We start from the raw sequence: 26,381 nt of genomic DNA on the forward strand, positions 1-26,381 counted from the left end.
TACCTTGTATTTTCGGAATGAAGTAAGGTCATAATTCAGAGGATGATAATCTGGATTGTATTTGTGTAGTCAGACTGAATCTGCAAATGCTGCATAATACCTTTATCAGATAATAACAAAGAAAAAGAAAAACAGGGCCTATGGAAAACTGCAAAGAGGTTACAGTAGCAGAGTATAAGCCAATTTTGTTTTTTAAATGTCATGCACGCAGGAAATAGTTTAACATTAGTTTTCTTTGGCTAGTGGAACAATAGGTGGTTAACAACGTTTTTTCTTTTAAAAGATCTTTTATTTTTCCACAACCATGTGGAACCTTGCAATTAAAAAGCCAGTCAATGCTCTTTTTAAAAAGATAATTCCAGCTTTGGCTGGTGTCGCTCAGTGGATTGGGTGCTGGTCTACAAACCAAAGGGTCGCTGGTTCGATTCCCAGTCAGGCGCAAGCCTGGGTTGCTGGCCAGGTCCCCAGTTATGGGCACACGAGAGGCAACCACACACTGATGTTTCTCTCCCTTTTTTTTTTTCCCTCTCTTTCTCCCTCCTTTCCCCTCTCTTAAGAAGTAAATAAATAAAATATTAAAAAAAAATAAAGATAATTCCATATTTCTCCAACTCTGCATTTTCTGTCGTCATCAGAGTTTTTCTTCATTAAGCTCTTGTTTTTTTCTTTGGCTTGTTTGCTTGTTTGTATGAGTCCTTTTGCTTTTTTGTTTTTCCTGATCATGATAGAGGCTGGTCCTGGTCCCTCTTCAGGTGTGAAAATCAAGAAGTAGAGAAGGTAAATATGTTTTACAGAATCCCTGTCTTTCTACCCATCTTGCATTTATTAGCTGAAACAAAATCAATTATCACCATTATTTTTTAATTTTTTCTTTTATTTGTTAAATTTCTTGCAGTGTTAAGGTAACCATGTAAAAAATTTTATTCTCAGCCACTGCTAAAGAGGACTTAGGAAGAGGAAGGAATGAGGGACAAGGGGACCATTGACATTTGAGTTACATTTAATTTAAAAATAACTTCTTCAGTACTGCAGAGAAACCCATATTTCATAACACAGAAATTACTTTTAATTTGTTAGTTGCATCAGCATTTTGTAGCCAGTTTGTCATTTACCCCCATTTTAAATAATTTAGGTGTGCTTGGTTCCTTCCAAAAAGCTAGTGAAAGAAGAAGAATCCTCTCTTCATGAATTATTCCTAACGAGCTTGTAACTATTGTTTGAATTCCTCTTCTGAGCTTCTGTTTCCTTTAACAATTTCTGAAAAGCGTGTCAAGGGACAGCCGATAACCAGGATGGGGGTGAACGACCTGTGGCGGATTCTGGAGCCTGTGAAGCAGCCCGTCCACCTTAACAGCCTTGCGGGGAAAACCATTGCGGTGGATCTCAGCCTCTGGGTGTGTGAGGCACAGACGGTCAGAAAGATGATGGGAACCGTGACAAAGCCCCACCTCAGGTACAGTGGGAGTTCCTAGAATGTAAATGTCTGACTGCACAACTAGCTGCCATCTTGGTTTTGAGATTTTAAAATATATTAATTAATATGTCTAGATCTGCCATCTCTACATTGCTGACTCACAAGTTTGTGCCTCTTCCCTTCTGAGGTCCAGGCTCACGTACCTGGCTGCCTGTTTAACGTAGCCCTTGGATGTTTTGGTGACTGGAAGCCAGGAATGTGGGGGCCGGTCTCTCCCTGTTTTACTTTGCCTCATGTCTAATCCATCAGGAAGTCTTGCCAGTTCTCCTTCCGAAATATACTTTTGTGTTTGTTCACAAACTCCTCTTGATGTGCAGAGGTACCACCTCCGTGTATGCCGTCATCTGTCATCTGTCCTGCTGATATGACAAATGGCTTCCCTCCCTCGGCTCTTAGCCTCCTCCTCCTCCAAACCGTTTTCCAGCTCACAGTGAAAACAATCATAAATCTCCCGTGCTTAAAAGCATTCGGTGGTTTCTCAGTCCGGTGAAAATAAAATCATAAATAAAATGATACTGCATATAACCATTTAGGTCCTAGTCTAATGTTCTGGCCATTAATGGCATACTGCTATGCTGACTTTTGCTATCAACATATGATGATTAATATATCACTGATTTTTACATTTCAGGAACTTATTTTTTCGTATCTCACATTTAACACTAATGGATGTAAAATTAGTATTTGTTATGGAAGGGGAACCCCCAAAGCTGAAAGCTGATGTCATAAACAAGAGGAATCAGACTCGATATGGGCATTCTGGAAAAACGTGTTATCAGAAGACAGGGAGATCACATTTTAAATCAGTGTTAAGAGAGGTGAGCATTTGAATCTGATTTAATAATTCTGATCTGAATTGGAGAGAACATTTTACTTTGGTAAAAATTATTATTCATTTATCTTCAATATTCACTAGCCTTATTGTACATAGAAGGCCAGTGTGGACGGAGAAGAGTTTATATTTTGGAGTGAAACTGACCCAAGTTCAAATCTACCTCATTTCCTATTCTATGAAATGAGGATAGTAGTACTTCTCAGGGATGTGGTGGGAATTAGAGAAAATATCTATATATCTAATATCTAAAGCAGCTAGTACGTAGTCAGGACTTGATACCTGTTACCTTTTTTGACATCTTTACCATTTAAAGAATTCCTAGAACAGAGATCTCATTAATTCACACTTCACTCATTCAGGATTGATGATTGTCGTATATTGAATACATAGTTGGCTTTGTAATTTTTTAAAGTACTGATTGTTATGTTTTAATATACATTACTTATAAAAATGCTATATATTTTTATAAAAGTTAAGAAATTATCCATACAATAAAATATATTATTAAAACAATAAGAAGCTACTATTATTTTGTCTCTTCTCAAATGTATGTATTTTTAAAACTTGCCATGATAGTGGCATAAACAAATTTTATCTTGGATTTTTCAATTAACGGATCATATCCAAGCTTCCCTGTTGCCTCATTGTGTTGTAACGCTTGTACAACATGTATGGAGCTATGAAACCATTCTCTAGGATGGTATGTATTATTTATTTTTCAGTTCTCCTATTATATGTGAAATTATGATGAACATTTTTTGTGTACGGAGCTTTTTCTTACGATTTAGGATTTTAAAGCAAAATTACCAAAAGTGGGATGTATAGACCAAAGCTTAGGAATGATTTTATAGCTACAGTCAATTACTTTCCACCAATATAGCTACGAGATAAGCAATTCCAGTTCACCTTCAAGCACATTGAATGATGGGAGCTTTGTCTTTGTATTATTTAGTATTCAAAATTGAAGATATTTCTTATATATCTTATATGTATTTCTTATATAAATACATAATACATATTTAATATGTATTGGCCTTTTAATGGTGAGCTTAACCATTTAACAGCAGCGGAGTAAAGCAGGGCTGCGTCCTCGCGCCTACGCTGTTCGGAATCTTCTTCTCCATGCTCCTCCAATATGCCTTTAAGGACTGCAGCGAGGGTGTCTTCATTCACACCAGATCCGATGGCAAGCTCTACAACCTGGCCCGTCTACGAGCCAAGAACAAAGTCAAAGAGGTGCTCATCCGTGAGATGCTCTTCGCCGACGACGCAGCTTTGACATCACACTCCGAAGAGGGACTCCAGCAGCTAGTCACTTGCCTTTCCCACGCATGCAAGGAGTTCGGACTAGCCATCAGCCTGACGAAGACGAATGTTATGGCTCAAGGCACGGGGACTCCCCCATGCATCACCATCGACAGATACACCCTGGAGGTTGTCAACGACTTCACTTACCTCGGGTCCACCATCTCGAGCTCTCTGTCAGTCGACTTGGAGGTCAACCGGAGAATCGCCAGGGCAGCCACAGTTATGGCCAGACTGAACCGGCGAGCGTGGAACAATTCCAGCCTCACTGAGAAAACCAGACTGCGCATCTACCAAGCCTGCGTACTCAGCACTCTCCTCTATGGCAGCGAGACGTGGACCACCTATGCAAGGCACGAAAGGAAACTCAACAGCTTCCACATGAGGTGCCTGCGACGCGTCCTGCATGTCGCCTGGCAGGATAAGGTCCCCAACACCGAGGTGCTGAAGCGAGCCAATATGAGCAGTTTGCATGCAGTTCTTAGCGAGAGACGCCTCAGGTGGCTCGGCCATGTCAAAAGAATGGATGCAGGCCGTATCCCCAAAGACCTCCTCTACGGCGAGCTAGCAGAAGGCAAGAGGATGACAGGGCGCCCAAAACTGCGGTTCAAAGACATCTGCAAAAAGGACATGACACAATGCTCCATAAATCTCAACACATGGGAAGTTCAAGCAGACGACCGCCTAGCCTGGAGGCTCGCGGTCAGGCAAGGTACGTCACGCGCGGAGGCTGCGCGTAACGAGGAGGCGGCCCAGAAAAGATCGAGGCGGAAGCAGCGTCAACAGCAGCAACAACGGCCATCTGCCTTCACCTGTAACAAGTGTGGCAGGGATTGTCACTCCCGAGTCGGACTGCACAGCCATTCTCGGCGGTGCAGATAGACTCTCAAGAAGCTACGCCATCGTCTCTGGAGACGGACGGCTGCCGACGACGACGACGACGACGAGTCCCTTAGTGGATAGTGGCCATCGCGTCTTTGCCCCAGTTATCTCTTGAGGATTTAATTTTTGTTGTTGTTCAAGTTCTTTATATATAGAAGAAATAAATTTTTTTGTATGTTTTATTGATTATGCTGTTACAGTTGTCCAAGTTTCTTTCCCTTTGCTCCCCTCCACCCAGCAACCCCCTTTCCTCCAGCAGCCCCCCACCCTTAGTCCATGCCCATGGGTTGTGCATAAAGCTCTTCCCAGCATCCCCCTGTCCATTCCCCACCCTCCTACCTTGCTTCTTAATCCCTGCACCCTTTCCCTCCCTCTCCTCTTCCCCCTCCCCGCAGCCCTCCCCCCACATGCTTCCCACACCTACGATTCTATTCCCACTCTAGTTGTCTGCTTAGTTTACCTTTGTTTTCATCCCCCAGCTTCTGTTGTTGATAGTTGTGATCCTGTTTTCATTTTAATGTTCATAGTTTTGATATCCTTTTCCTTAAGTAACTCTCTTTAACATTTCACATAATAATGGCTTGGTGGTGATGAACTCCTTCAGCTTTACTTTGTCTGGGAAGAACTTTATCTACCCTTCCATTCTGAATGACAGCTTTGCTGGATAGAGTCATCTAGGTTGTAGGTCCTTGCTTTTCATCACCTTGAATACTTGTTGCCAGTCCCTTCTTGCTGGCAAAGTTTCTTTGGAGAAATCAGCTGATAGTCTTATAGGTGCTCCTTTGTAAGTAATTCTCCTCTTCTCTCTTGCTGCTTTTAAGATTCTCTCTTTATTCTTAACCTTTGGCATTTTGATTATGATGTGTCTTGGTGTGGTCCTCCCTGGGTTTAGTTTGTTTGGGACTCTCTGTGCTTCCTGGATGCATATGTCCATTTCCTTCCCCAAATTAAGGAAGTTTTCCTTCATTATTTTCTCCCATAAGTTTTCAATTCCTTGCTCTCCCTCTTCACCTTCTGGCGCCCCTATGATTCGGATGTTGGCACGATTATAGCTGTCCCAGAGGTTCCTAAGCCTTTCCTCATCTTTTCTGACTCTCATTCCCTCCTTCCGTACTGGTTGGCTGTCTGTTTCTTCCTTGTGTTCCAGTTTGTTGATCTGAACCCCGGTTTCCTTCCCTTCACCACTTGTTTCATATGGATTTTCCTTCATTTCAGCCAGGACGGCCTTCATTCTTTCCCGGCCTGTGTAATCTTTGTTGTCAGAGTTGTGAGCATCCTACTCAGCAGTGCCTTAAACTGCGCTTCGTTTAGGTTGTCCACCTCCTCGTCCCTTAGGCGTGCCGTCTGCTCGTTGCTTAGCTGTGCCGCTGGGACCTCGATCTGCCCCCGCTTCTGGGTCGTACTTCTCTGTCTCCTGATCTTTCTGTGTTTGCCTCTGTGATTTGGGCAAGGGCTGTCGCACCTCTTACATTATAGGGGCAGAGCCTTAGGGACTCCTCAGTACAGGGTGACCTGTTTCACCACGTTGTGGCGCTGTATGTGGGGCAGGGGTCAGAGAGGGAACAATGGCGCTTGCTCAGCACTCACCCCTTTTCCAGTCACTTCTCCCACTTTACTGGCGCCCCTCTAGCTATTGCCCTGGCCGTCGTTCCCAGGGTGGGTGGGTCTGCGGACGTTCTAGGACCATGGGGGCTCCTCTGAGAGACTGACAGTTTCTGCCTCCACCCCAACCCCCACTGGTCTGCACAGTCAGAAGCAATGAGGCTTGATTTTCCCTGGCACTGTGACTGTGATTTGTGGGGTCTGCTGAGGAACTGGGAGCATTCCCCAGGTGTCCCTCCCAACTTTTTAAAATATGTGACTGTGCTTTCCGCCCGCCTGCTGCTGCCACCACCACACTGCATCCTCTCCGCCCCAGCTCTGCCCCTCTTACCTGTCTGGATGAGTATTTCTTCTTTATATCTTTGTTTGTTGGACTTCGATGCAGCTCGATTTTCTGGAACTTCTGGTTGTCTCTAGTTATGAGGTAGTTGTGTTCCTTCTTAGTTGTGGAGGGAGACGCAGCATGTCTGTCTAGGCCTCCATCTTGGCCAGAAGTCCTATAAACATTTTTTTATCATATTTGTTTTTAATTCCTATCCCTGTTTTTCTTCTTACTTTTGGCTAAAATTTTATTTCTTTTAAAAAGAAATAGGTGGTTTTTAATCAGTGATTATTTCACCTTAATAACTATCGATAATTGAAGAGAATATCTGTACTGGATTCTTTTTTTTTTAATTGTTTATTTATTTGTTTGTTTATTTATTTTTAGAGAGAGGGGAAAGGAGAAAGAGAGGGAGGGGAACATCACTGTGTGGTTGCCTCTCACACCCCCAACTGGGGACCTGATGTGCAACCTAGTCATGTGCCCTGACTGGGAATCGGACCTGCAACACTTGGTTCACAGGCCAACACTCAGTCCACTGAGCCACAGCAGCCAGGTCATTGTTTTTATGTAATCAGTTACTGGAAATGACCATGGTCCACATACTTAGAGCATTAAATACTCAGTATAAAGCAAAAAGATGCTTATCTCTTTTTGAGAAAATTGCTCCATTCCTATTTCTTTATTGTAGTAGTCGGGATTTTCTTAGGCATTTTGTTCGGTGTTACTTGCCCATTATTCATTTTTCTATTTTCATGCCCTCCGTTACTAGGCTCTGCTTCCTCCTAATCCACTGGCAACTTTTAGGTAAAAACGCGAAAAGCACAAGTTAGTCTTTTTCCAATACTGTGTCCCTCCTAGTGACAGAGACTTAGGGTACAGAAATTTACAGCCAGCTTCGTCACAAATTCTGTGCTGGTTTTTGAAGAGAGTTGGAATGACAAATGGCACAGGAATCTGAAATAACTTTCAAACTCTTGTTTATTATAAAGAATACTTCCTGTCTACAGGAAGGTCAAAGCAACTGTGATGTTGCAATGAAACAGTACCTGTAATAGAACTGTTTCCTGAAAAGTACCCTTCCTGTCCACATAGTACTTTGTCTTTTTGAACCTTGTCCATGTTGGGCAACACATCTGACAGAGATTTTTCTTTTGTAATACAGCATGCAAGCAATTGATCAGTTAAAGCAAAAGAAAGATTTATTTTGTCAGTCTACAAACTAGTGGCCTCGTTTCTTCACCATGCCCAGTATTCCCCACTGACAGAATTTGAGAATTATACGTGACAAGAAAGAATGCGCCAGGCTGTAAGGCTACACTATACACTGCTACGCTGCTCAGTTGGCTGAAGTTCATAACCCAGAGGAAACTCAGAGAGGATTATTTATGCATCAGCAAATCAGGGGAACATCCTGCACAGACATGTGACTCCCCTGAGCATGTCAACAACTGACCCCTCTGGTTTCCCACAATCTGAGAGTTTCATTATACAGAAGAGATGACAGGGGGAAAGGAAGAGGACTTTTAAGACCTCAAAGTTGTATAATAGCATCTTTGGAAGACTTCATATTAGGTTGACCATCATGTGAGAAGAATTTTTGTAGTTTTACAGAGGTAAACCTTAATGAGATTAATTATTGATCAATTAAAGGTATTTCCAGAATCTTGAGATACCACTGAGTGAAAACAATGAACATTGAATATTCATTACTTTCTTAAAGCAGTTTTTAAATGAATTTTCAAAATTGAATATGGATTACTTCTTAACATTAAAAGTGTTTAACAGTTTTAAAACAACACCATAATAATCCCCCATGAATCTTCTACAGTTCCTAGCCCTTGGCCAATCTCGTTTCATCTGTTCCCCCCTCTACTCCCCTATGTACACATTTTCTTGAAGCAAATCCCAGCCATAATATTGTCTCACTTTCAATATTTCAGTACCTTTGTCTAAAAGATAAGGGCTCTTAAAAAATAAATTACAAAGTAACCACAATAAATTCAGCAGTTGTTCTTTTAATGCCATAAAGCATTCAGTGTTCAAGTTTCCAGTTGTTTCTTAATTTGTAAATTAAGTATCATAATCTGTAAAATACCTAAATAACTACTCTTAATATTTGTAATATAGATAAGTAAATTAAACACTGAAAAAAATTAGCAATAAAAATGTTCTTAGAATCCTGACCAGATGGCTCAACTGATCGGAGCATCCTCCCATGCCCCAAAGGGTTGCATGTTCAGTCCTGGGTTGGGGTTATGGGTCGGGGCACGTAAGGGAACAACCAGTCAAGATCAGTCTCTCTCTCTCTCTCTCTCTCTCTCTGTCTCCCCCACCCCCACCCCTTCTTTCTCCCTCTCTTTCTAAAATCAATAAATGTATCCCCGAGTGAGGATTTGACTTAAAAAAAATTAAAATGTCCTTCGATTTTCTGCATCTGCTCTTCCTTTTCAGTGTCTCGAATTGCTGAATTGCTTGGGTGTCCCCTGGGTCCAGGCTGCGGGGGAAGCGGAAGCCATGTGCGCGCACCTCAATGCCCGTGGTTATGTGGACGGCTGCCTCACCAACGACGGGGATGCTTTCCTCTACGGGGCCCAGACCGTTTACAGGAATTTCACTATGAATACCAAGGTGTTTTTCCTTTCTCTGTGAACTTTTGTTTTACAAACTAATTTTAAAAGGGATTATTTAAAAGGGAGCCAGGAAGCAAATCCCCTGGCCAGACTATTCTGTTATCTCTTCAAAAATGCTGATTGTGTCCCTGTTGAGAAACCTTGCCTCAGAGCCCATGTATGTAAGAATAAACAGTTATTAAAGTGGTATATATTTTTGACATTAAAGATATCCAGATATATTAGTTGGTAAGAAATGTTGCCAAATAGTTCTTTTATATAATCCTGTTTTTACTTAACACATAGTTAATAACGAATATTTGTATATGTTTGGTAAAAAAAAGGTTTTCTGGAAAAATATGCTCCACACTGTTAATGATATCAACTTGAGATGAGGCAATTACAGGGAATGTTTACTTTCAGTAATAGATATTTTGCAGTGTTTAATTTTGTAAGATGAAAATTTACTTTTGTATATATCAAAAAGCAATAAAGAGGGGGAAAATGGATACTACAATTTTTAAGTCATTTTTGAAACTATGACTTTATTTCCAGATATTGAAGTGTTGGATTCTATGAAGATTCTGGTGATCAGGATAATTTCCCTATTTAAACTTTTAGGAATAATTAAACATTTAGAGACACCTTTGACGCATTTTTTGCAATGCTGCTTAATGTATAAATATTTGCTTTTTGAAGATTAAACAAATCTGTACTTTCTTCTAGGACCCTCATGTTGACTGTTACACAATATCATCTATTAAGGACCAGCTAGGTTTGGATAGAGAAGCTCTGGTTGGACTAGCAATACTACTTGGCTGTGATTATCTTCCAAAGGTACACTGAAATTGTATTTATTTACTATTCATAGTGTGGGATTTTTTGATACATTATAATCTACATAATTATAAATATAATATGGTTCTATGATTAAAAATTTAATTTATAATTTTAGACATTATTAACTATTCAATAGCGAAAATAATCAGCATTTCAAGTGGCATTAAAAAGCCGGCCCATTGTGGCACTGAATGTTATAAACGGGAATAGAATAATAACTGTTTTCACAGCTTGAATCTCAGTAAACCATTGCTCTAGATTCAGATTCAAGTTCAGCTACCTTTTTAAAAAAAATAAAGGAGTTGCTCTTTTCTTGTATCGTGCCAATGTCAGTTTCTGTCGCTGTTTTATCTCTTTTTTGGTCTTCATTCTTTAGCTTTCCAGCTGTGCACATGCTCAGTGTTATTACTGTTGCTAGGCTACATGATTATTGGGGTAAGCCATTCATCCTTCCATGCATTTTTGCGTTTCACTCAGTTTTGTTCATGGAAATCTTTTATTTATATCTTAAGATGCACAATATAGTAATCTGTAACAAATCAGTATAATAAGCGAGTGATGAATTAAGAATTACAAGGATAACCCCATTTTTAAATACTCTATCTAAAAATATAAAGTGACTTGTATTGTAGTTCTTTTTATATAGTGCCATTATTATGTCCCTACTCCCTTCTGATCAGCTCTGTATTCTTACTGGAGCCTTCATTATGCCATACTGTATACTCTATTCCCAAGAAGGAGGACATATAATTTTTTTTTTTTTTTTTTTTTTAGCTAGATCCTAGGACAGAGGAAAAAATAGCAGGGAAGTCATTATTAACCCTAAGTTCTAATTTATGTCATCAGTGACCAGATGTTTTTTTAAACTAGTAAGTAATGGATGCAGGAGAAAAGAAACTTTTAAATAACACACAAAAATATTATTTTATTATTATTGTAATTCTGAGATAGAAATTTTCTATTTTCTTTATGTAATTATATCTTAAAGACTAGAAGCAGCCCAGCGCTGAGTGTAAGAAAAATGGCACACTCACAGAAACCAGCTCTAGCCCCAGTGGTCTTACGTTACGCATTAGCCTTGACTGTTTAAAACATTTTTATCTTTTGTGACCAAAACTGCCATCTATTTACATTGTTCTACTTAAGGATGGCTAAACTCTGTACTAACATGACTTGTCTTCAAAAATTTTTAAGATGTAGCTAAATGCTAATGAAAGAAAGGTGATATCCAAAATATTCAGCAACTCGTACGCCAAGACACGGGCGTGTGGCTGCCCTCTCTTGTGCCCTGTGCTGCCATTTTGTAGCGGAAGCCTGGTAGGCTGGGAAGGGGATTTAGGTTGGAGGGGAGAGAGACCCTTTTGCCAGCAGGCACTCAAGACGCTTGGGGAATATGTTTAAACTGACATGCCTGTTACAGTGCATATTGGCTCTATAGCAGCCCTGTTTGTAAGGACATACTCAAACTTATAGGAACTGAAAGACTTAAACCAGAAATTGTCCTCTGAATACACGTTTACTGGGTTGGAGCTTGTTTAAGTTCTCCTAAGTTATTAATTTCAAGGGTTAACTTGGGACTCTCCTTTGTTCTTTTTTGACATCTGGGTCTTTAAATATTAAATTGTTCATAATAAATGAACATGCTTTTTCCTGATTACCAATAAAACATAAAGTTAGGTCAAATTAAAATATTATCCAAATAATTAACAAAGAAAAATGTCCTCTAAAATTCTGTTCCTCCTTCCTCTAAAATAAACAGTGTCAGTGGTTTCGTGTATAACCCTCTGACTTTTTTCTTTGCATAGATTAACAATATAATTGTTACTTAATTTATAGATCTAGATCACACCCTGGGCTCTTCCGTGGTTTTCCCTTGTACACAGCAAGGTGTCTTACACATCTTTTCCTGTTATTAGATAGTTACCTCATTCTTCCAGCTACCCATTTTATTGAATGGACTTACTGTACTTTATTCATTTCCTAGTGATTAACATTTGAATTTCTTTTCTCACTTTCTGAAAGGGGGTCCCTGGAGTTGGAAAAGAGCAAGCATTAAAACTTATACAGATTTTGAAAGGACAAAGTTTACTTCAGAGGTAACTAAAAATTAATTTTCTTGTGACATTCTTATTGAATTTAATAGTGAATATTACATAAAGTATTATGCTTTCCAAAACAAGGTTTCGTATTTTTAAACCGATTTATATTTTCATTTGAAATTACTTATTTTTATTTATTCTGAAGTTTTCTAAAGAAAGGATGAGGGTATATATTCTAAGCCATACTATATTTTTTTTCATTATTAGCTCACTATAAACACAAGTAGTAAAATGTCAAATGCATTTACTTATAACCATCAGCATTTGCCATGGGCTATTTTAGACTATATATTTTATCACTAAGTAAAGATAATATGGCATTAAAATAATTTTACATTTAAAATACTTTGATATTGAATTTAGTTTTATAAGTGAAATGCCTCACATGTTACATATATTTAATAAGTAACGCTTGATCAAAATTTTTACCTCTCTACCCTTTCTTCTATAACCATATATTTAGTAATACATTAATTTAGATTAATTTAGACTGTACAATTTAAGGATGAGAGACAGTTAAATACAGAATATATTGACATTTACAAACTGTGGTATTTACTTTTGAAAGCATGTGAATACATTGACTTGATGAAAGCAGTGGCTTATAAATTAATATTAATGATGATAAAATAGAGTGAGCAGAGGAAAGAATGAGGACAGTGAAGACGTACGGCAGTCCTGGCCTTTACCTGCGTCTGAGGTGGAGAGTGCATGAAAGGAGACATTAGTTGTAGAAATCAAGAAGCCAGGACCATGGAAACAATTTCAAATCACTGTGCTCTTTCCTATGATACTTCTCTTTCAGCTGTAAAGCTATTGATAGAGCCAAGACTTCAATAAATTCTTTATTGCTAGCAGTGACCACTGCCAAAGCAGGAAAACAGGGTATACTTTGGCATGGAGTTGAGTTCAGGAATTATGTGAAAAATAAGACAAAGAAGGAAAAACAAGCCAATATGGTCCTTGGCTAGCTACAAATCGATCTTGTTGAAACAAGTTTAGCAAATTTGTAATTTTGGCAACATTTTATTAAATGCTGATCTTAACATTTGAAAATAATGAAATTATATTTCTTGTTATAATTATATTGTTTTAATATTGATTAATTTTGACTGACTTTCCCGCTATTTATTAACTTTTGAAGCTCTATTATTTATCTAACAGTCAGCAGCAATTAATGCTAATTTTTAGCAAGCTTGTACTCAGTCTTGGTAGTATATGAGTTAGAAATTCCAAAAGCTAAATACTAACTCTTGGTGCCAGTTACCACACAGTAAACTGAAGAGATAATTTAACTTTATAAGCTTTATAAACATACATACATACATTCATTCATTTATTTATTTATTTATTTATTTATTTATTTATTTAGAGGGTGCAAGGGAGAAGGGGAGGGAGAGAAACATTGATGTTTGAGAGAAAAATCCATCGGTTGTCCCTCGCATGTCCCCAACTGGGGACCTGGCCTGCAGTCCAGGCATGTGCCCTGACTGGGAATTGAACCAGCAACCTTTTGGTTCACAGGCCGGCACTCAATCCACTGAGCCACACCAGCCAGTGCTAATTTAGCTTTTTATTAGAACTTTAAATTCTGTAAGTAGAGGAATAATTCAGAACTTATGTTATATGATAATGTTTAACTGTCCTCTTGGTGATGTTATGTTGACATGGAACTTCAGCCAAAAATTAACTTTTATTTAGTAGACATTTTAGCAGCAATATACATTTTCTTAAAATTTTTCCTTAAACAGGTAAAGTTTTTGCAGTTTGCATAAGAGATTAAGAAAATGACGATTTCAAATGATTTGGGTTTTTAAACAGTTCTTACCCAGAAGCTTAATGTTTTATTTAGTTTTATACTTTGCCCTTCACTCTTGTTTTGATACACAGTAGTGTTCCTGTACATGATTCTGTTTGTTTTATACTCTGGCACATAGAAAAGATATCAAAAATAGATGTATATGAGTGATTCTCCCTACGCGTATGCCTAAGTGAAGATTGTTTTTTAAAAAAGGTTGAATGAATACCTGAGCACACACACATATACTCCTTCCCTCCCGCCTCCCTCACCCCCTCTCTGACACTTTCTCCTCCCCTGTTGCACTTCTTCTGATCTTGGGGCACATTTAAAAATTAAAGTGCGTAGATTGAGGATTTTCCCAGGCTAGGCCAGCGAGCAACTTTATCTACCACAAAAGGGAAAATAAGTTGGCAGGTGGAAGGGAACAGAATAACCTGATACTGAGAACATGACATCTTGGTGACCTTGGCTTTTTCGTTTATTTGTTTGTTTTTTCTTTTTAAAACCTAAAACCAATTTCTTTTAAAGGTTTACTCAGTGGAGTGAAAAATCTTGTTACTCTAATCAACCGCTAGTTATTCAAAAGCTGGCGCATTGCTCTGTGTGTTCCCACCCAGGTAAGCAGACACAGGGAGTGATGTCTTGGAGTATTGGTGATGGATACCCACTTTTTCGTCCCTGTTGTTATGGTTACATTTCACAGGATCTTCCGCACTCGACTGGGAGTCCTCGGAGTCAGGAGCTGTGACACACACATAGTAGGCACTCAGTAAATGTTAGTTGAAAGTAATGTGATGTAAATGATAGATAGAGGGTAAATGCAGTTTCAAACTACGAGTCCAAATTACTTAGATCTTAAAATTATGTTTTTAACATAGAAATCCATTATAAGGGAAAATTATGCTAATGGTCTTAGGGGAAAATGGAATTGAAACTATTTGTGTCTGTATCAGTGATTTACCTTTATATATTTAAATGGTTCTTAATTTTCCCATAGTGCATTTATATTGTGTAAAGATAGTGCCTTGAAACGAATTTCTAAAATATATTCATTATTATTGAAAATAGTTTGGTTTCTCTTCATTTATCTTGGTAAATATAGATGTCGCTGATAAATACTAGATTAGGATGGTCTTTCACTCTCAGGAGAGGTTGAGAGGTCATGCTAACTTTTAAAAGAAATCCTGCTTTATCTATTTGTCTTAATATGCTTTCATTAACATTGTTACATTGTAGATGAAATCATGGAAGAAATAATTTTTTATAGATAAGATTCCATTCTGTAGTTTCTTAATACCTTATAAATGACAATTTTAGGTCATATCAATTATGTATGCTCTTCTGTATTCTTAAAACGACGTTGAAGGGGATCATGCTTTCCTTTTAGAGGGAATGAGGACCCCACACCTGTGACGCAGTCATAATTTATTCATGTTCCAACAATAGTTTTAAAATATTTATACAGTGAGAGCTAGACATTAGAAGAGGTCATTAACTGTCATATTCTGTTATATTCTCATTAAGGAAACGATTTCATGAATTATTCTAGCAAGTAAATCTTTTTCAGTGCTAATAATTATAACCTACTTTTCTTGCATTTAGCTATCAAAATAATCACCAAGGTTTCCATTGTTGATTATTATGAATGTATAATTTCAAGTTACAAATTAATACTTTCAAATAGAAGGAGTCACAGAAACAAAGAAATGTCATGTGAGAGTAAGCTCAGGATCTACTTCACACTGAGAATTAACTATTGAGACTGTCTGTTAGTCTCTTCCACCCACCCAAATGTATTGAAACCCTTCTGTAAGCAAGGCACTGTGCCAGGCAGTATTTTTAAAAATTTGGACCAAGGCAAGAATAAAAGAGTATGTAGAAGATAATTCTAACAAGCAGTGAAAATCATACTTTTTTCTATCTCCATAAAGGTTCACCTAAGGATCATGAGCGTAATGGATGCAAATTATGTCAAACTGATCTATACTGTGAGCCACATGACTACCAATACTGTTGTCCTTGTGAGTGGCACCAAACAGAGTATGACAGGCAGCTGGCTGCAGTGGAGAACAGTGTTAAGAAGTATGTTTGGTTTGAGCTCATTCTCTTCTGGCATGACCTATTTTATAAACCTGTGGTTTCATTATTTCCATCTAACTTCCCTCCATGTCTAAATTAGTAACATTTTACAAAATCTTTTTCTCAGTTCTGTTAAAAAATTTGGATATCTCAGAAGATAGTAATTTAATAGTTATTCAAAGTGAAACTTGATGACTGGGATACTATACAAGAACATTTTTCATCCAATAAGAGGAGACTGGATGAGATGGTTTCAGAGTCTGATTGTATTAATAACATGTATATAATTTATTTTCAGAAAAGCTTGCAGTTGTGAAGGATTCCCATTCCATGAGGTAATAACAAATAACTCAAGTGAGTTTCTCTCAGAAGCTTTTTAAAAAGTTTGAAGTCTCAATTCCTATTTTCTTTTCTCTTGCTAGGTTATTCAAGAATTTCTTTTAAACAAGGACAAATTGTCGAAAGTAATCAGGTACCGAAGACCTGATTTGTTACTGTTTCAGGTATCTGAAAATAAATTATTTACATATGACGTTGGATACTAGGAAGATAAGAAGGGATAATCACTTTGCGTGGTCTGAGACGAGATTTGAAACAGCCCGCTGTTGCCTGCCCATGTATTTTTCAGCCTTTATTTGTAATCTTCATTTCTTTGCTACATAGTAACCATACTTTGCAGACCATAAGACAAATTACAGTTATGCTGTTTATTAGAAAACACCTTGAATACCTTGTACAGATACATTGTATGCAGGGATATGTTAGGAGAGAGGGGCTAATGGCCAGAGAATGTCAGGATAAAGGACGCATATTGTCATGAAAGGTCGTGTAGTTTACGAGGGCATCGTGATTTGTAATCGGTTACCTAAATTTGAATTTGAATAGTCTGTAACTCACTGCGTGACACTGGATATGTGTTATCCTCAAAATAGAAATAATATTGCTCATCTCATGAAGTTGCTATGAGGATTAAACAATCATTTATTTTAACCCCTAATATAGTGGCCAGGGAAACAGAGTGACTCGGTAAATTACAACTACTTGTTGCTTACTCCTACCAACAACAGAAATAATAATGGTAACCAATATTGAACATTTGAATTTTTTTGTTTAACACATTACATGAAATATCAACCTTCATAATCTATGAGCTAAGTTATATTTTACAGATGGAAATCCTGAGGCTAAGAGAGATTAAGCAATTTACTCAACATCTAGGAAATACTGTTCTGGCCTTCAAACCAGGAACTGTCACACTGAATTATGCAAAATTGCCTCCTTGGGAAGCTCATTGCTTTTTCTGCGAATATTCTCAATGATATTACACCTTAATGTTAATTCTGAAGGAAAAAACATCGCCTGAGTGTTGTTTATCTCTAAAAGATAAGAAAACCTTGTTTTATTTTTATTATTTTTACAGAGATTTACTCTTGAAAAAATGGAGTGGCCCAATCATTATGCATGTGAGAAATTGTTGGTGCTTTTGGCCCACTATGACATGATAGAAAGGAAACTTGGTAGAAAGAACTCCAATCAACTACAGCCAATTAGGTATAAATTGTATGAAGAAATTTCCGTGTTTCCATTTGAGTATCTTATGATCTAAAATTTTCTTCTTAATATCTTGGTAAACATGGAAGAAAGGTCTACAGGAATAATAAATGCTTATTCAGGGTTTACAGTCAAGATCACATAGTAGGTTCAGGCTTTGACACACTTTTATGTTTCAAACATGCAGTAATAATAGATTTTTAAAAGAAATAAATACTATGAAAAGATATAGCCAGGCTTACCTAGATAACTTTCACTGGGTCAGAAAAGAAACAAACATGTAAAGTGAAGAGAACTGAAACTGAGAATTGGTGAATCTCAATGAAGGGCGTGGGAGTGATCTTTGTACTATTCTTGCAACTCTTTTATAGGTTTGAAACTTTCAAAATAAGTGTCTGGGGGAAAGTAGCAAAGAAAAAAGATAAACTACAAAGAAAGACAATCAGGACACATCTTTCATAACAGTAATAGATGCCAGAAAATGATGGAATAATATTTCCAAGATTTGAGTAGAAATAATTGGCAACCTAGACATTAAAATGTTATTCACTCATTGGTAAGGCATTTTCAGACATATGAAGACTAAGAGTTTACCACTCACAGATCCTCATTAAAAGCACTCTTAAGGGATGTAGTTCATGCAACAAGAAGACAACTGAACGCAGAAGGAAGAAAAAGAAATAGTGATCACTATAAAAATTGATAAAACATATTTAGCTAATTTAATAAAATGACTGGAAAAGCCACCTAAATACTGCATAATGCTTGATGATTATAATTTGATCATAAACTAAACTTCAAAGTATGCATATAGACATATAAGGGTAAACACTAAAACGTTAGAAATACAACCTCTCTCTTCCAAACTAATAGGAAAATAAAACTATCAAACCAAAAGAATATAAGAGGAAGGGAGAAATAGCAAAGAAAAAGCGTGATAACAGAAAACACAAAGCAAGAAATGTGAATGAGTCCTACTATGTTAGTAATCACAATAAATGTACGTGGACTAAATTAATGTATTAAAAATATTATATTGAATGAATAAATAAATTTCAGAAATCTGCTTATAAGACATGTGCATAATAAAACTACGCGAAGTTTGAAAATAAAGAGATTTAAGAGGTTTACTGGGCAAATATTTGCCAAAGTGATGGTAGTAAAATTAACAGAAACAAAATAGACTTAAACCAAAAATGATTATGGAAAAGTGGTATACTGAATAGTAATGAAAGGAACAATCTACTCATATGATCTAATAGTTATAAGCTCTATCTACTTGACAGTAACATTATGTTTTGAATAAATTAGTTGAAGAATAACTATATGATAATTCCTTATAGTATTTTTAAAATATTATAAAGATAGAATAAAAATCGATGGAAGTTGAATTATTCAACCTATAAATTGAATACTGCCAAATAACTCATGCACCATAACCTTATTACATGAATTTATGTTTCAGAATTGTTAAAAACCGGATCAGAAATGGAGTTCATTGCTTTGAAATAGAGTGGGAAAAGCCTGGTATGTATTCAATTTAAGCAAAAGTTATACCATTTAACAAATATTATACAAATATGTAAAACATATGTATGTTTATAAAAAATAAAGAAGAAACATGTACCCAGGATTAATTTCATAGTTTACTTATGCTATTTAAATAGGCTTTGACTAATAGTAACGATGAAATTCTTTGTCCTGGCTGGGCGGCTTGGTTGGTTGGAGTGTCTTCTCATACACTGAGAAGGTTGCGGGTTCGATCCCCGATCAGGGCGCATATGGGAGGCAGCTCGTCCTTGTTTCTCATATCGATGTCTCTGTCTCTGTCTCTGTCTCTGTCTCTGTCTCTGTCTCTCTCTCTCTCTCTCTCTCTCTCTCTGTCCCTCCCACCTCCCTCCCGTCTCCTCTCTAAAATCAATGGGCATATCCTCAGGTAAGGATTAAAGAAAAAAAGATGAAAAACTTTTAATGTTTTGGTTTATATTTCTCAAGAAAATGCTGCTACAAATGGTCTGCTCATTGGACTTCATTGTGTAGCCGGGTCTACAGAAATCAAGGTTGCTGAATGGCACCTGGGGTCCTCGTCCTCTCCTTTTCGTACTCTTTCGTTTTCATGGGAATTTATAGTTGTCAGATTATTCTTATTTTGCTACAGACGGAAATACAATGAACTCTTTGAATTAGCACCAAAACCGAAGGCAAGAGAAGGACAAAATATTTAAATGGAAAACTAAGCCCAAAATCATTTCTATTTGGCTTTGAGATGAGATTGCTCTCTCCTTCATTCACCCATAATCACACAGAGTTGTCAGTGACGGTTTAAGTTCTAGGTAACGTTGAAAAAGGACGTTAATAAACAATTGCATAAACCGTCCTAAGCAGTGAAAGGAAAATGGAAACTGAAAGAAGTTTTGAAAACTGTTTAGGTCCACTTCCCCCAGTGGTAGTGTGTTTTCGTTCGCCTAGTGTGGCCCTGCAGACCTCTGTCTAGAACTGAGGACAGGCGGCCTGCCTCCACCTTTCCCTGTGGGAGCTCGCCTTTCAGGGAGACGATGTATCTTAAATTCACCTGTTCCATTGTTTCTACTCTAGTGTTTTTAAGATTTCGTTTGTTCTTAGAGAGATGGGAAGGGAGGCAGAAAGAGAGGGAGAGAAACATCGACGAGTGAGAGAAACATGTATCAGTTGCCTCTCACAACCCAGGCGTGTGCCCTGACTAGGAACCAAACTGGAGACCTTCCACTTGGGACGATGCCCACCCAGCCCAGTCAGGGCAGTTGTTTCTACTTTAAACTCATCAACTAATATTTTCATTAGTTTGGCTTCTCAAGCAATTTTGCCCTCAAGTAGGATAAATGCAAAAAGCCGGTCTGCTACTTAGAGATCTTATTGTCGGTACATATAAGCATTCTCCTTTTCCTTTATCAGCTGCTTGGGAGCCCACGAAGCCTGGGGATACCTTCGGGAGATTGATAACCTCTGGAAAATAGTACAGTAGAAATGCCTTATCCGTGGTTGCACTTTCTGTGGTTTCAGTTACCAGCAATCAGTCGTGGTTCAAAAATATTAAATGGGAAATTCCAGAAATATACAGCTCACAAGTTTTAAATTACGTGCCTTTCTGAGGAAATATCCTGCTTTCCCTCTCTGTTCTGCCTGGATATGAACCATCCCTTTGTCCCCTGTCCAACGTATCCATGCTGTACATACCACCCAGCCATTAGTCACTTAGTAGCCATCTCGGTCATCAGATTCATTGTCACAGTATTGCAGTGGTGGTGTTCAAGTCACCTTATCTTACTTAATAATGACCCCAAAGTGCAGGCGCAGTGATGCTGACAGTTTGGATATACCAAAGAGAAGCTTTAGCGTACTTCCTCTAAGTGAAAAACACTACAATATGATATTTTGAGAGAGCCCTGGCTGGTGTGGCTCAGTGGACTGAGTACCAACCAGCCTGAGAACCAAAGGGTCTCTGGTTCAATTCCCAGTCAGGGCACACACCTAGGTTTCGGACCAGGTCCCCAGTTGGGGGCGTGCAAGAGGCAACCACACATTGATGTTTCTCTCCCTCTTTTCCTCCTCCCTTCTCCTCTTTCTAAAAATAAAATATTTTTTTAAATATATTTTGAGAGAGAAAAAGGCCACATTCACATAACTTTAAACATAGTGTATTTTTATAATTGTTCTATTTTATTATTAGTTATTGTGTTAATCTCTTACTGTGCCTATTTATAAATTAAACTATCATAAGTATGTATGTATAGGATAAAACATAGTATCTCTGGGGTTCATTGCTATTCGTGATTTCAGGGATTCCCCTGAGAGTCTGGGATTGTATCCCCTGTGGGTAGAGGGAACTACTGTGATATTTTCAATGACCTTATCAATTCTATTCTTTTCAGAAGCCACCACCACCACTAAAGAAAGTTCATATTGAAGTTTTAGGCAATCGTCTATTCCCATTCTTTATCTGGAAACTTAACACTTGTTATACTAAACTGAAACCAACTGACCTTATCTAAACAAAAGTTTTTATCCTCTAAGCTGCTTCTACTCTCTCTGAAGCAAGAGAATTTAAAATTCTAATCTAAAACTAATCTCCTTGCAGCTCTTATCAGGCAGAAGAAAATAAATTCTGTAGTAGAATCAACAGATTATTAGAACCGAGATGTTGGAAAGCAAGATTTGCAATGAATTGTCCGTTGACTTAGTTTACCTGGTAAGCTTAGTTACTGGGAAAACCGAATTTTTAAAATCTGTAATTAAGGCTGGTTTACTGTATTTTTAATCTTTTAGAACATTATGCTGTGGAAGATAAAACTGGAGAATTAGTTCTCCAGACAATTGAAGAAGAATCATTATTCGAAGCAGCTTTTCCTGAGATTGTTGCTGTTTACCAAAAACAAAAGTTAGAAATTAAAGGGAAGAAAAAGGAAAGTAAGTATCTCATTTGATAGCTATTTATGCCACACATAGATGTTGTAGAAGATCTGTCTGTTCTATTTGAATCTATATTGTCTTAGGTTTTCCTGAAATTTCTACATGAGAGTAAGATTGTACACTCAATTCTTTGTCTTGACATACTTTTAAAGCTGAAAAGCCAGAGTAAGCCCTTCTGATCTGTGTCTGATAACTTAAGTGTTAGTAGTAGTAATTACATTAACCACTTAGTGAGCAGCCAGTATACGTAATGTATTTTGGATTATAAATACATTTTCTTTATTTTCCAGAACTTGGTGAGGTAAAGAATTTGATTATAATTGTTTCCAAAAGAAAATATTTTGTTAGTAATTATTTTATTTAATTACTTATAGTTTCCAGGAATGCACTGACACAAAACGGAGAAATTGCTTATATAGATTTCAATCTGAACTCTTTAGTTTATTTGTTTACTGAAGTTAAGTAAAATAAAACTGACTTTACTTATTGCTGTATATATTTTTTCTTTTCAGACATGAAAACTAAGCCTAAAGAAAACAGTTTGCCAGAAGCAGATGATATGAGTTTTCAGCCACTCATAACGTTAAAACCCACACGTGAAATCTTTTCTGAACCAAATTCCCAGTTAAATTTGGATATTTTCCCTGGTTCTACATTACCCCAGGAATCTATCTCTGCGTTATCAGATATCTTGCCTTTACCTGAAGATGCTCTCTGTTTGGATACCCAAGAACATTTCCTATCTTCTTCAAGACCTTTGGCTATACAGCACAATAAAGCTGTCAGGAAGTCTCTGATTACAGAATCTAGTCAACAGAATAGCTCCTTCCAAAATGTGTCGGCACTTGCTGATCTACACTTGAGTGCCATCGATTGGGAAGGAACTTCTTTTAGTGATTCTCCAGTTATTCCAAGGAACTCTTGCTCTCATGGTTTAAAGTCAGAACTTGAAACAGCCATCCCTGATAGCTTTAAAACTGTCCCAGGACAATTGTCACGCGGTAAAGTGTTGGACTGGGATCTTCAAAAGACGAATCCGGAAGAGCACCTGCTTTCTGGCATTACTGATTTACGTCTTCAGGATTTGCCTTTAAAGGAACGAATACTCACAAAATCATCACATCCTCAGAATGATGTACGACCAGATATGGACCCAAAAACTTTGTCTCTATTCACAGTAAAAGAATCCTGTATTGCTAACAGTAGTGCTGATTATCCATCACATCTCTCAAAGGATATTCTAGGAATTTATTTGCAAGATGAATCGAACTCTAAAGTTCTAAAAGGAGACCAACTGTTTCAAGAAAACTATAGTGTGAATACTTCTATACCTTATTCTGTCAAAAACATGACAGTAAAGACCTCTAATGTTGGAGTCAAACCACCATATACTTCCAATCATAGTAGAAAACTTGATTTGAAAACCACTCAGAAAATTGTAGTGAAAAAAAGTGTTTGCCTTGACAGAGACTCCTCTGATGAAGAAAGTATCCCAGCGTTTGGGAAAGCCAAGTGTGCGGCTCAAAAAATGAAGCAGAGCGCTCAGAAGCATCAGCCAGCCCAGTTCCAGAAAAACGATGCCAACAAATTGGTACAGGTTAGAGAAACCAAACAGTGTGTCCAGGCTTATACAACAGCTGGAAAGGAAGAAAGCTATTTCCTAGAGGCAGCAAAAGGTTCTCTGAGTTTTCTACAGTGTCCTAAGGAAAAAGGCGACGCCAGTACTTGCTTGGATAGCCCTCTTCCTTTGTGTCAGAGGTTAAAACTGAGGTTCCAAAACACTTGAAATGAAATTTAAAATGTTTAACTGTAACTTAGTGTTCTGATGCCATCAGCATCAGCAGGAGCAGAGGGAAGGTACCTAGTTAATGTTTGGCCGAAAATGTAATGTGGTTCTGTATGTCAGGAGATACTTTTGTCATTTTAATCAAGATTATAATTTTTAAAAGTTGCCTCAAATTCCCATTTCGAAAGATGATCCTTATGGTGAAAACTATAGATAATGTATATTTTTTAAATGTATTTTTGCCATTTTATATATCTTTATTGACTATTCTTTAGGCATAGCTTTAAAGTGTTAATATACAACTAGACAGTGTAAATGCTTTATTTGCTCATTTTTACTCATTTCTTGCACACGCCTTTGAAGTATTTATATTTCAGCTTGTTCCCAAGAGGATAACTCTTTATAATTGCTTATAATCTTGCAATGTCTTCTCATAGGACGTTTACGAGAATTACATTTTCTCTCCATTTGAAGATGCGTGTAGTAGGCCCTTTCAGTTTTGTAGCTTTATTCCCTTTTGTGAGGGGAAAAGGAACAGGAGGAAGATGATCAATATATATAGCAAAAATCATGGTTGTAGTGCTGAATAACCGTAGGGAAGCTGCTCTCTACATCTGTCCCTAAGTTAATAGGTACGCCATATAGAAAATGATTTGAAAAATAGAATGTGTAATCAGAAAAGAATTAGAAATTTGTTCAGAATCACACAGCTAATTAATAATGATGTGTGGATCGGATTTCTTGCCCCCTAATTTGTTTGTTTTTTCTGCTTTTATTTCTATAACACTTTTTTCTTTCCCTTTTGTTTTGAAAATAAATCTATATAATGAGTTCAACATCTCCAAATATTAAGTTATGCATTAGTTCATTTATCACTCAAAAAATCTAGAGGCGATCTGATTAGAAAGGAAAAAGTAAAAAGGCCACTATTTGCAGATGACAAGATTTTGCATATAAAAAGTTCTAAGGAATCCACTACTCTAACTGATAATGAGTTCACCAAGTTTGCAGAATAGGTCAATATACAAACATCAATTGTAGTTCTGTACGTCCTCAGTGAATAATACTAAGTGAAGTTAAGAAAATTCTGTTTACAACAACACTAAAAGTAATAAAATACTTTGAAATATATTTAACAAAAGAAGTACAAAATTTATACTCTGAAACCTACAAAAGTATTGTTGAATGAAAAATTTTTAAAACTTGAATAAATGGAAAGACATATCATGTTCATGGGTCTGGAGACCTGATGTTAAGATGGCAAGCTAATTTATAGATTCAATAGAATCCCCATCAATTCCACCTGACTTTGCAGAAACAGACAAGTTGATTTTAAAATTCATATTGAAATTTACGAATACAGGATAGGCAAAGCAATCTTAAAGAAATAGGATTTGCCCCCTTTTTAAAAAGTATATTTTATTGATTATGCTATTATAGTTGTCCCAAACTTTCCTCCTTATCCCTCCTCCACCTGGTACCCGCCTTCCCTCCAGCAATCCTTCCACCTTAATTCATGTCCATGGGTCATGGATATAAGTTCTTTGGGTTCTCCACTTCCTATCCTGTTCTTAACTTCCCCTTGTCTATTTTGTACCAACTGATTATGCTTCTTAATCCCTGCACCTTTTCCTGCATCCTGCCCCTTCCCCCTCCCAGCTGATAACCCTCCAAATGATCTCCATGTTTATGATTCTGTTCCTGCTATGGTTGTTTGCTTAGGATTTTTATTTTTATTTTTTTATTCAGTTGTCGATAAATGTGAGTTTGTTATTTTAATGGTCATAGTTTTGATCTTTCTCTTAAGTCTAACATTTCATATAACAATGCCTTGGTGATGATGAACTCCTTTAGCTTTATTTTGTCTGGGAAGCACTTTATGTGCCCTTCCATTCTAAATGATAGCTTTGCTGGATAGAGTACTCTAGGTTGTAAGTCCTTGCTTTTTCTCACCTTGGTTACTTTTTGTCAGTCCCTTCTTGCCTGCAAAGTTTCTTTTGAGAAATCGGCTGATAGTCTTATGGGTACTCCTTTGTAGGTAACTCTCTGCTTTTCTCTTTCTGCTTTGAAGATTCTCTGTTTATATTTTACCTTTGGGTATTTAATTATGATGTGTCTTGCTGTGTTCCTCTTTGGGTCCAATTTGGGATTCGCTGTGTTTCCTGGACTTGTATGTCTATTTCCTTCATCAGATTAGAGATGTTTTCTTCCTTTTTTTTTTCAGATAAGTTTTCAGTTTCTTGCTCGTCCTCTTCTCCTTCTGGCATCCGTATGATTCAGATGTTGGCACTTTAGGAGATGTCCTAGAGTCTTTATTTTTATACTCTTCTCATTTTTTTGAATTCTTGTTTCTTCTTTCTGTTCTGGTGGAATGTTTATTTCTTCCTCATATTCCAAATTGTTGATTTGAGTCCTGGCTTCCCTTTGCTGTTGGTTCCCTGTGGATGTTTCTTTATTTCACTTAGCGTAACCTTAATTTTTCCTTTGTTGTTGCCAAACTCACTGAGTTCTCTGAACATCCTGATTATCAGTGTTTTGAACTCTGCATCTGATAGATTGGCTCTAGCCATTTCATTTAGTTCTTTTATTGAGGTTTTGTTCTGTTCTTTCATTTGGGCCAAAATTCTTTGTCTCCTCAATTTGGCAGTCTCCCTGTGTCTGTCTTTTCTTTTCTTTTTTTTTTTTTCCGTGAATTTGGTAGAGTTGCTTTGACTCCCTGTCTTAGTGCACCTGTTAAGTTGTATAGG

General features: G+C 37.3%; 1 protein-coding gene across 1 annotated transcript; it reads left to right on the plus strand.

The window, feature by feature from the left end:
- Nucleotides 1-1,221: 1,221 nt before the first annotated feature.
- On the plus strand, nt 1,222-23,823 carry GEN1 (GEN1 structure-specific endonuclease). Its single transcript, XM_090280160.1, has 13 exons — nt 1,222-1,453; nt 2,106-2,292; nt 8,875-9,051; nt 9,759-9,869; nt 11,895-11,968; nt 14,301-14,389; nt 15,704-15,854; nt 16,150-16,186; nt 16,274-16,354; nt 17,272-17,402; nt 18,868-18,929; nt 21,705-21,845; nt 22,361-23,823. The coding sequence occupies exons 1-13, from the start codon at nt 1,293-1,295 to the stop codon at nt 23,632-23,634; spliced, it is 2,676 nt and encodes an 891-aa protein (XP_090136286.1). The 5' UTR covers nt 1,222-1,292; the 3' UTR covers nt 23,635-23,823.
- Nucleotides 23,824-26,381: the final 2,558 nt, after the last annotated feature.

This window comes from Furipterus horrens, unplaced genomic scaffold, assembly GCF_987537825.1.
Source record: "Furipterus horrens unplaced genomic scaffold, mFurHor1.1.pri manual_scaffold_6, whole genome shotgun sequence".
Taxonomy (NCBI): Eukaryota; Metazoa; Chordata; class Mammalia; order Chiroptera; family Furipteridae; genus Furipterus; species Furipterus horrens.

Coding starts and splice junctions, on each gene's coding strand:
- GEN1 (XM_090280160.1), top strand. CDS start 1,293: ATGGGGGTGAACGACCTGTGGCGGATTCTGGAGCCTGTGAAGCAGCCC. Junction 9,870..11,894: donor GCTGTGATTATCTTCCAAAG/GTACACTGAAAT, acceptor ACTTTCTGAAAG/GGGGTCCCTGGAGTTGGAAA. Junction 15,855..16,149: donor GTGGAGAACAGTGTTAAGAA/GTATGTTTGGTT, acceptor ATTTATTTTCAG/AAAAGCTTGCAGTTGTGAAG.